This window comes from Pongo abelii, chromosome 6 (genome assembly GCF_028885655.2).
Source record: "Pongo abelii isolate AG06213 chromosome 6, NHGRI_mPonAbe1-v2.0_pri, whole genome shotgun sequence".
Lineage (NCBI taxonomy): Eukaryota > Metazoa > Chordata > Mammalia > Primates > Hominidae > Pongo > Pongo abelii.
The window spans coordinates 95,706,192-95,718,272 of record NC_071991.2 but is presented as its reverse complement, the minus strand read 5'-3'; the positions used below and the strand labels follow the sequence as shown (position 1 = coordinate 95,718,272).

Below are 12,081 nucleotides of genomic sequence, written 5' to 3'. Positions count from 1 at the left end.
TCAAGCCTGAGATTGAATGACTTCACAAAGTCATTCTCTCAAAGAACATTAATAAAATGATTGTATATTAGAGACAGTATTTTTATAAAAAACTATAAAGAAACACATCAAAAGTTAACAGTAATTTTTCCCCGGGTGGTCAGAAAATATATGTTGCATTTCCCCCTGCTAGGTACCATGTATGCTCCTTTTTTTTTTTTTTTTTTTTTTTTTCAGACAGAGTTTTGCTCTGTTGCCCAGGCTGGAGTGCAGTGGCGTGATCTCAGCTCAATGCAACCTCCGCCTCCTGGGTTCAAGTGATTCTCCTGCCTCAGCCTCCCAAGTAGCTGGGATTACAGGCATGTGCCACCATGCCCAGCTAATTTAATTTTTTTTTTGTATTTTTAGTAGAGATGGGGGTTTCACTGTGTTAGCCAGGATGGTCTTGATCTCCTGACCTCATGAACCACCCGCCTCGGCCTCCCAAAGTGCTGGGATTACAGGTGTGAGCCACCATGCCTGACCTCTCCTATTTTTTTATAAACCATATCTATTATTTATATTATTTAAAACTAAAACAAAATAAATGTTGCTAAAATAGAAGTTAAAATTAAAGTCAATATTATTTTACATTTTCCATCATTTTTTCCTTTTATATTCATTATTACTTGCCAGCAAATATATACTTTTTTCTTATGTAGTAATTTTATACAGATGTTTCTATGATAGATTTTTATTATTAATCAATCATTAACTCTAGTCAAAGAAATTAATCCTTATAGACCAGACCATACACTTTATTTTTAAGACATTAAGGATTTTTGTTAAATACACAGTGTCATTTTATCTTGACACCTGTTTATAGAGGTACCTGGAAATTGATTACATAACTACAGACGATAACGTTTCTGAAGAAAACACACAGATGAGATATGGTGTGTTTATAATATGTCTATGTAAAGGGAATCTATGAGGAATGAGACACATGCATATTTTTTTCACATTCAAGTTTAGTCATTCTGGGATTCTGTATACAATATTTCCCCATAAGATAGAAATAATTGAATCCAATTCCTTTAATAACAGGTTATGTCTCTCTCATCTTGGGTCTTATGGATGTCAGTGTACTTTCATGAATTACTGGTATTGGTAAAATGAAAGAAGTCAATAACATCTCTTTTATATTTCAAATGCCAACTATACTTATTTCATGTATATTATCTATCTGCTTATTATGACTAATATTTATTTAGAGTTTATTACATCCTAGACTGTGAAATAATCATATTGTATATTTTACCTTTTATTTTTACCTCCAGAAAGTTTGATTTTTACCTTTATAGCTGACATTTATTTAACACTTACTATATGCTGCTTAGGCACTTTACACATATTCATTCAGGTTTTTACCATAACTCAGTCCCTTTTAGAAAAATAAACTTGAGTTTTTAAAAAAAAATAACCTGTTTGAGACTATATAGGTAGTAACTAAAGCAGATTTACAAACACATACGTCTCTAACACTGAATCCTGTACTTTTAGCTGCTTTATAATTTGTCATTGGACGAGAAGTCCACAGTTGTTTTTTTTTTGGGGGGGGTGGGGGATGGAGTGTCACTCTGCCACCCAGGCTGGAGTGCAGTGGTGCGATCTCGGCTCACTGCAACCTCCGCTTCCCGGGTTCAAGAAATTCTCCTGCCTCAGCCTCCCGAGTAGCTGGGACTACAGGCATGTGCCACCACGCCCGGCTAATTTTTTGTATTTTTAGTAGAGACAGGGTTTCATCGTATTAGCCAGGATGCACAGTTGTTTTAATAAATTAATACTGATATAACTTTTTAGTTTTTGTAACATTTATTAATATTCACAGAGCTCTTAATCCTTTGATGTTGATTGTTTAATTTCTCATAACAATGCTCCAATTTATTAATACTTCATTTTAGTGATGAGGAAATTGAGTCCCAGAGAGGTTAAATAAAGAGTTCTAGTTTTAATAAGTAACTAAACTGGGACTTGAACCATGGCCACTCTCCACTATGCAGCTTTTCTATAGGATTCTGATTAGCAATGAGCAGATTCCCACACTATCTGTTGCTCAGTGTGCTCCCTGCCCCTCCCCACACACAAGACCACAAAAGGAAAAACAATTCAGTTGACTTAACTATTGAAAATGATTATCTAGGTCCTTTCCATTTCCATTGTGCTGCCTTCGTTTCTGACCTAGACTACTGCAATAGTGTCAATTCCATCCTGCAAATATGTGCTGAAGTCATTCTATGCAAGGCACTGTATATGGTACTAGCAACAGTGGAATGAATAGACTCAATCAATGCCTGCTTTTAAAGAAAGGAGAGCATGATGTATCAGGCTGTGGTAGATACTGCAATAGGACTGTATTTTTAAATGTACCGTAGAAGGAAAGAAAGACATTAAGTAATGCTGATCTGGGGGTAAAGATTTGAGTAGAGGTGACATTTGAGCTAAGTCTTGCAGAATAATTTAGAGATTTTCACAGGCAAAGGCATAAGGAAAGAACATTTCAGAAAAAAAAAAAAAAAAAAACCAGCATGAACAGAAAACATAGACATGAGAGTGCAGGATTTACTTGGGGACTAGTGCCTAGAAGGGTTAGAGGATAACTGTGTGATGAAATCAGAGAGGTAATTACAGTTGGTCTGCCATCCTACCATAGCCTTCAGATAGGCAATAGAGAATATTGCAGAGAAGACAGAGTAGATTTAAGTATGCAGATCTCAGAGCCAGATGACCTAGGTTTAAACCTTGGCTTCATCTTTTACTAGCTTTCAGAACTGAAGACAGTTACTTGGCCTCTGGATGCTTCAATCTTTGCATTTCTAAAATGGCAATGGTAATACTTGTTGTGGACAATATATTAATAAAGCAGTAGAAATCATATCTGGAAAATAATAAACACATCCAACTGTCCAATATTAGATTTGTTTTATTTGCATTTTAAAATTGACATTGTCTATAAACACGGTGAAATGGTCAGGGCATCTGTCCTGCATAGAGCTTAGTGCAGGTCCTGATCACGGTAAAAATCCACAAAAAGTTTGGAGTATGAATGAAGCCTTAGAGACTTCAGTGGAAATAAATATCATGGATGCTTTCTTTTCATTGTTTAATTCTCTTTCAAAATGATTTCCTGGCACAATGTCAGTGAAATATAAAGCTGCTAACATTATACAGCATACAATAAAATTCTATTTTTATACACATTTATGTCTATATAACAAAATCCTGGAAGAATATACCCTAAATTGTTAAGAGTGATTATGTTTCAGTAGTGCAATTTACTTTCTTTAACGGCGATATAGCATTAAGTGTGTACTATGCACTGCTCTAAGCTCTCTGCAAATATTAACTCATCAATCCTCTTAACAACCCAATAAGGTTAAGTGCTACGGATTAGCACATTTCACAGATAAGAAAACCAAGACGCACAGAAAGTTTAAGTCTCCAAGGTCAAAGAGCTAATAAGAGATGGTTTATTTTTTGTTGCTTTCTATGTACTTTTCTAGGTCTTCAAAGATTGTTGTATCGAAAATAGATTACTTTTATAATATAAAAATAGATGTTTAAAAAGTATATCCTGGAGCACAGGTGAATAGGCTTTTAAAGATATTGACTCATCATGGTCCATAATCTGCAATGACACAGAAATACTTCATACTTTCTTCTTCTTGGTCTCTACTTCCTTGGTCTAGGGAAATTAATCAAGGTATTTTGAAAAAGAAAATATATTTTTTAGGAGCTTAGGATTGTATGGTCACAGAAATAGGGAAACTGATATTCTACAATTAATAAATCAAGTTTGACACCACGTGCATGTAATGTATATGTATCTAAATATATATAATCCTACTTAACTTTTCAACCGTCTCCTATAGTATTTACACAGTACATTCATTAAGCCCTATCTCATGGATATGTTTGACAGCATGTACCATTGTTTAAGCTCAATTTATTTAGAGTATGAATAAAATATTAACATTCAGAAATAAATGGAGCATGTAGGAATGTGAGTACGTACGGGCAGAGAGAGAAATGGGAAGTAGGTTATATTCTTTTTAGCCAAGGCAGAAAATTAGCTATATTCCCATCATGAAAATTTATTTTCTTTAAAAACGTTAGTTTATTACAGAATTATGCTATATTACTACCTAAGACCAAATTTTAAATCACATTAAATTTTCTTCTTATAATTGTTATCTTGTTATAATGTTAATTAAAATTTGATACAACCAAAAAATCTGAAGGATTAAGGGATGCTTAACTCTGTTTTATTTTTGCTTTCAGTTGTTATAGCAGTATGGATTTTAATTGCTACCACTTTATGTTTTGCTTAGATGATTAACAGAGCTAAAAGCAGAAAGTTTTAGCTTAATGAAAATATACTTCTAAAATATATGCATAATAAATGCGCTACAAACGTAATTAATCTAAAAGCATTAATAAACTCATCACCTACTGTGTCCTACCCACAAGCCCTGACAATCAGTTGGAAGGAGTTCCCATGCTTGTATGCACTGTGACCTGAAAGGGTGACTAGATGTTTCCCAGGCTGAAAACACGGGAAGATAATTGAAGGAAAAGAGAATCAATTGCATGTAGCACATACCAAAGGCTGGAAGAGAGAGAGGGTACAACTTGTTCGAATTTCAGTATCATTGAAATAAAAGGTTAACAGAAGTTCTAATATGATTACCACAAAATCTATCAAACCTTTCTTAAATAACCCAGCTGTGCTTTGTGTGTATCCCTTAGCATTTATCATTTTCTCTCTGGAGGGGTAGCATGTTTTAGTGGCTAAGGGTACAGAATCCAGAGCTGTATGTGACTTAATCAGACAAAGACCGTCCCACTTCACAGCAGCACAGCTTAAGTTTCTCACTTTCTTAGTAATGCGGTTATTTTATCTTAAAAATACAGGTGGTGACAATAATGTCCACCTTGCAGTATTGTTATGAGGATTAAAATAAAGCGCTTAGAACAGGACCTGGCCTGTTCCATTAAATGTTGGGTATTTTTTCTGAATATCAGTGCATATACGTCTCATTATATCTAGCATATTGTAAAGACTTAAATGTAAGGACTCCATCTAATTCACCTCCAGTTTCTTCACAACAACTAAATAATTTGTGCAAATTGAAAGAATTCCTGTATTTTAAAAGTACTAGGTTATTAGATAATATTTATTCCAAGTTTTAAGAAGTTCTTAAGTATGTGGTTTCATTGAGAAATGTAAGAAGGATAGGTTGTTCTGTACAACTTCCAAAGATCTATTTCACATTATTTTTCTGCCACAGGCCTTTTTTTTTTTTTCCCATAGCCTAAGTAAAGGACACTTCTGTAAGTACTTCACATGTATGAAATGGGATGGATTTGTCAGACATTCTTTTCTTGCATAGACCAAACATGTATTTTTCGATTAGTATTTCCCAGCACTCAACAATGTTGTATGGACAAACAAAACCTGTCCAGCTGAGTGCTAAAAATACCTAGGAAAGAGCACTCCATTAGATATTTCCCTTGTGTGTAACAACTGGCCATATAGTAGAATTTAAAATATCAACAAATTACAGCATGACAAAACTATGGGAAAATGTCAGCATGTATTAAAGATTTTTATCTAATAACTTTCAATTGTCAGAAAGCAAAACAAAAACCCCAGAGGGTTTCTACTTTGACCAAGGAAGTAAGAAAGCAAATGACTTGTCTAAGATTCTTCAGAAACTCAGCAGCAATTTTTGGAAATAGAATGTACAAAGGTACTTAAATTCTGCACATTCTGCCTATGGCAGTTCATATGAATGAGAAATGCAAATCCTTTTGAACAAAGGACAATGCAATTCAGTATAGCCACGGGATATTATTGTGGCGCAAGGCATGATCAGACACACATCAATGGGAAAAAATCTCATTAGAGAATAAAAGAAAATAGTTTAATTCATCCACAATTATTAAAATAATAGCCTCAGGGGACAAAACATCACTCTCTGCAACATTATACTTCATTCTACCATTGGTTTCCTGGAACGTCATTGTAATGTATTTGTTTAAGTGTTTCTTCTACATTTTTCTGGATTTTCTCCCCCAAGATTGTGGTCTAACAGATCCCTTGGATAGTAAATATGCCCCTGCAAATTTCTCCTGCCCACTTTTAAATTTTTTTATTGGATAAGTCACTCCAAGAACCCTCTAGTAAGGCCAGAGATCCTACCCTCCAGAGTCTTCCATGGCCCTGCCTTGAGCCAAAAACTTTTGCAACTTTACACCTGGGGCGGTTAGGAGTCAATGAAAATAAATGTTTCATTTCCTCAATCCCATATTTCCACTTTCCACAGGATTAGTATTTTTCCCATGTTCAGTCTTGTCTGATACATCTCTCCTTCCAAGACTCAGGGCAGTCTTCACTCCTGAAATCAGCGTCTCTTGACCCTACCACAATATAAATGCTTAGACAACATTTTTTAACACTAAGGTGGTCTATTACTTGCTATGACCTGAGACCTGAATGTATGTGTACATATTGACTCATCTGTCTACCCAGTTACCATATTTCCAGCTTATTTCTAAATTAGTTTGTATTTCTATGCTCATTTGATTATGGCAGACTTTTCTAACAAGGTAATAAAGTTGACTGGAGTCAGAACTGTCTCTGTCTTTGCACCAATTATGTCTTTGGCAACCAGCTCCATGCTAGATATATAACAGGTGCTGAATCAATATTTATTGAGTAAATAATGGAAGGAATGAATGAAGAAAGGAACCTCTTTACCAAACTATTTTTGAAAGAGAGGGTGATTTTGATGCTTGGCTGTATTACATTTTCATTATTTGAGGCAAAATGGTGAGATGGCTTATGTGCTCCATTATAAACATTAAATGATGTGTACACATTAAAGATCTGCTCCACATATTTGTTTTAGAATATTCAAGAATGACAAGTATTACTTTCAGCAAGTCATTTGTAGAAATCAATATAGATTTCTTCCTTGATTATTTTGAATCTCACCTAGAGGAATACAATTTGCACAGGTATTACATACTGAACATATATTGATACTTATATCTGCCTCTATTGCTGTTTCTGTGGCTATTTTTAATTAATAAAGGTACCATTTATCACTGGTGATTTGTATTTATGGAATTTGCTGGCTAACCACTACCCTTTTGCCAAGAATCTTTGTTTGGAAAAGCCCACAGGGTATCTGGGAGCTGCTCCAGACACTTGCATTATCATCGTTTCAGGAGCCTGCTGAGAATTCTGCAGGTTGGATCCACTAGGAACAGAGGTTATTAATGAAATCCATCATGAAATGTATCTGAATGAAATAATGAAAGCAAGGCAAGCAATTTTTACCCAGTTAGGAATTCTGAAGTTACAGAGAACCCGAGAGTTCCAGTCTCCTCAATGTTTAGGTTTTTAGCCTGTGTCCAGCAAAAATTTAAAACACCACCATCCTTTGTCTCATTTTTGGCTTCCCTCAAAGTACATGGATTCGAAAACCAAATATTTAAGTTAGTGTTTTTTTTTTTTTTAAACACTCACTGTGGGATCTTTGCCAGCCATTTTGCATTCTTCAACTTTGATTGTAGATGCTGGCCAGAAAACCTGCTCAGAAAGAAAAATAAAGGTTGCATAATCTCACTTGGACATATGACAGCCCAGTGCTCTTCATTTACTTTTTGTTAACAGATTTATTTAAGGTGATCCTATACTAAGACTTTAAAATTCTTTCTTTTTTTATCAATTCATTAATAAAGATTCTATTATTTTAACAATTACAATTACTTTTTATTTCTTCCAACAGTGTTTCCTTTCACAAATGCTTTTCAATAACATATGTTCATTTACTACTTGTATATTAAAATAAGATCATTATTAACATAAATGTGAACAATACAATTTTTCACTCCTTTTGACATAGTACACTTTTCCCAACTGCTTATATGACAATAAATTTACACTTACATATCTTTCTCAGTATTATTTTTGGTAAATCACACAACCAGGCTAGTAGATTTACATAAGATGGGCCCCTGGGTACTTCAATAGCTAAAATAACTTGGATGAAATCCAAGAGATTCCGTGTCTCTGAAATACTATGCTAGTACTCTAAGTAGTTGCAGCCTTGGGTCCAGTCTGGCAAAAATCATTAATTTTTTTAGTTGTCAGTCCATTGCCTGTGTTAGCACTTCTGCAAAATGCAGAAGTCTCCTTGTTGTAATAAATTTATAATTAATCTACATGTATTTCTTTACTCCAGTGAAGCTCAATTTTATTTCCTTGTGAAATGGAATGATAAATATAGGCCATACTGGATCAAGTAACAGCGTATTTAATAGCTGTTTTCCTTTCAGGCCCTTCACTGGTTACACAGAGATGACAAAGTAGATCTTCCTTTTCTCTGACCATTTCTTTCATGCACTACCCTATACTCCCTTTTTTCTTTATATATTTATACACAGGTAGTATTTTTTCAGTTCTCCAGGTTTTGAATTGTTAAAAACTATGGAACTAGATGAGGAGAACTGAACTTAATATCTTTTCAGTCCATGAAATAAGTACTAACTTTCATAGTAACATGGGACCAGTACTTTCTATTGTTCTAATAAAATGCGTATTATTTTTACTTATTTATTTTTTTAAAAAAAGAGACATTGAAAAGGTGGACACTGTCCCCGTGAAAATGATAAACTTACACTCAAAGGTTCTTGACTTATATTGTTAATATTCAGGGAAAGAATGTGATCTTTGCTTCCCACATATATCCGGTCCTGATCTTCATCCATTAATAAAATCCTGTAGTCTAAAGGATGGTGGGAAAGGCTGAAGTATTCAGAGGTCTTGGTTTCTCGAAGTTCTGAAAGAGTGAATAGCACAAGTGTAGATACAGTATCCTGGTTCTATAATTCTATTATTTTAATAAAAACGATTACACAAATATTCCAAAAAATGTCAAGGTACATTTCCTTCTACAGTAAGAAATTAATTTTAAAATAGAGTTATGGGCTAGTTCCCTGTAATCTCAGCACTTTGGGAGGCAAAGGTATGGTCACCTGAAGCCAGGGGTTCAAGGCCAGCCTGAGCAACATAGTGAGACCTCGTCTCAACAAAAATTGTTTTAAAAAATTAACTGGGCATGGTGGTGTGTGCCTTTAGTCCCAGATACTTTGGAGGCTGAGGTGGGAAGATCTCTTGAGCCTAGGAAATTGAGGTTACAATGAGCTACGATCATGCTACTGCACGCCAGCTCTGGCAACACAACGAGACCCTGCCTCAAAAAAAAAGTTATGTTAATGGGCATTTTAATTTATATTTATGCTGAAGTAAAACATAAATCACTAAGTGCAATGTTAAAGTTTATGGTAATAGTATGTGATTACAAAATCAGTCACGTTTGCAATAATCTCAACTCTGTTTTATTACTGGACGTCATCAGCTCAAAACAAGTTAAAATAAATAAACCAAAAAAAAATACAGTGAGCAGATTGAACAGAAAACAAAACCAATAGCAGTGTGATTGTCTTCTTATCCTCTATTAATGTTTTATTTTTGGACTCTATTTATTCATCATTTTAGGATTGTTATTTCCTACTACAAATATTTGCCTTGCTTCCCAACATAATTCTAATTAGTCCAACTTATTTTTCTATAAATTACTTGAAAGTAGACGTACTTTCAAGAGGCAATGTTATTTTTAGCAGCATAACTATGCATATATCTAAGGAAAATATATGAATTTTCAGGTATCTAAATGTTCATATTTTCAGGATCCTCAGAGGTTAGTGACTCACACTCATTTAACTTCTTTCACATTGCCTAAGTGCCTGTACGGCTGGCCTTTGAAGACAATCAGTGTATCGTGACATTCACGATACATTCTCTGGTCAAAATGCTCCTCTCAAGGAGCATAACTTTAGACTTTTCTATTCAAATGGTTCAGGATTTCTTTGTTCTTTTGATTATAATCTGAAGAATGACAAACTCTAAGAAAGAGACTGCTTTCTGGGATGACTGCTTCCATGATGAAGTGTTTCTAGATTTTTAGGCATTGAATCACAAACACATTTCTCAAAATTCTGATAGAACTGTAGTTTGACTTAAACCGAAATCAAAATGATACAAATTCTTATAGGAAGTCATGGACTATATTCCATAAGTACTTGGGCCATAGCCCATATGAGAAGATACAGAAGTCACAAATTTAACCTATTTTCTGGGCACATTTGTTCAGAATGTCTGCCATAATATCCTGCAAGTAGTTTCAGCCAATAATCTGAAAATGCCCTGGAAGAGGCAGACTGATAATGAAACCAAGTTCTGTTGCCAAACTTCCTGTGAAACTGAACAAGTTACTTAACCTCTCTGTGCTTTAATTTCCTCATTTGTAAAATGCAACAATAGTAACTTCTGCCAAGAGTTCCCATGGAAATCAATTTAATTGACACATATAAATACGTGAAATGAGTGGCAAGAGACAGTATTCAATAAATTCTAATTATTGTTATTAAGTTTGGATCATGATTTTTAAGAAAAACATGAATTTAGATAAAATAGATGTATGTTTTCCTACTTTTTAAAATTTAGGGAGCTAAATCCCTAAAATTATTAGGACATAATCTTATAGCCTGAAATTTACTGTTCATACAACAATAGTAAAATATAGGATATTTTTATGTTGGAAAAAACAATCAAGAGGTTAGAAAAATATTTCAGAAGAATCTTAAAATGTAAGATCATGACAGCATACAAGAACAAAAGACAGGTCATTAATAACAAGGGCCTGGGTGAAAGGTCTTTGGAAACAGGGGGCTTGGGTGCTGAGCATGGTGCAGCCTGATAACCTTCCAGTTACTGAGCCTCCCTAGGAATCATGGACAGAGAGGTGACAATGGCTGGCAGGTGGTGCTACAGCCCAAAAACTGAAACAGCTTCCTTCATGAGGAGAGCACGTAAGGGGAAAGGGAAGTCTTTCAAGGAAAAAGTCAGCCCATGCCAGACTAGAGGTTAGGGCTAATAGAAAAAAAATCCAAGAGCTGAGAACATGGGAGAGAATATAGAATCAAAGCAAGCATCACTTAAAGGTTGGAGAGGACACAGACTGCCTGATTCTGCCTAAAATCCAGGTGTTTTATAACGCTTACTTTTATCTCAGGGCTATGATTCATGGTTGTGTAAGTCTTCTGTAAAACACCAGGGGTAAGATATTGCTTGGGCTGCTGGAATACACATTCAACAAATACCTCTTAATAAATAATTGTGGAGTGACATACATAGACTAACACAGTAAAATATAACTGAGTTCATGGCCTCTGGGGCTCAACCACTGGAGTCTGGATTCTGGCTCTACCATTTCATTTCTAGATGTACTTGGCAAGGGCTTTTATCTCTCTTAACTCCAGTGTCCTTATCTGTAAAATCAGGATAATAATATTATCTACATCATTCAGCTGTTGTGAAGTTTAATATACATAAAGTTTTTAAAAGACTCCCTGAGCTATACTGATGCTGGTTACATGGGTTACCTATTATTATAACTTGGGGCAAGACATCAATCTTCAGCAAGCAAAGTCAGAACAATTTCTTATGCAGGGAAGAAAAAAATGACTAGAATGCCTGATTTAGAGTTAATATATTCAATTTTTTTACAAGTAGAATCTACTCAAATTAATCAGGAGAACACAATAATAAAATAAGGAATTTTTAAGGAAAGTAATTTGAGTATGCAGGGTAATTTTTAAAGTATATAAGCTGAAAAGACTAAAAGAATGTTCTAGCAGTTGAGATATTATATTAATGAACACCTGATACGCTAAAATGGAAAAGAAAAATTGATGTGAGAAATGCCTAAAACAAAGAATTTGGAATGATTTTATGTAGGTTTTGGCTAGGGGTAGAGGAAAGATTGGGGTAAATTCCCTTTAACATTGTAAGCTAAGTATAGGAGAAATGAATATGCTCTTACTACTTTTGGGAGATCTGAAAAGGAAATATATTTGGTAGAGAAAGTACTTAGGTATGGACAGATTAAATTACATTCAAATCAAAGCAGAAATGTTCCACAAGAATGT

The 12,081-nt window shown here is 34.5% G+C and overlaps 1 protein-coding gene across 2 annotated transcripts in view; it reads right to left on the bottom strand.

Annotated features, from left to right (window-relative positions):
• Window positions 1-12,081, bottom strand: part of SEMA3C (semaphorin 3C) — a 180,037-nt gene that overhangs the window by 79,849 nt on the left and 88,107 nt on the right. For both annotated transcript variants that reach the window (NM_001131434.2, XM_024249261.2), the window contains 2 exon segments: window positions 7,556-7,618; window positions 8,710-8,870. In NM_001131434.2, coding sequence (NP_001124906.1) covers window positions 7,556-7,618; window positions 8,710-8,870 — 224 coding nt within the window.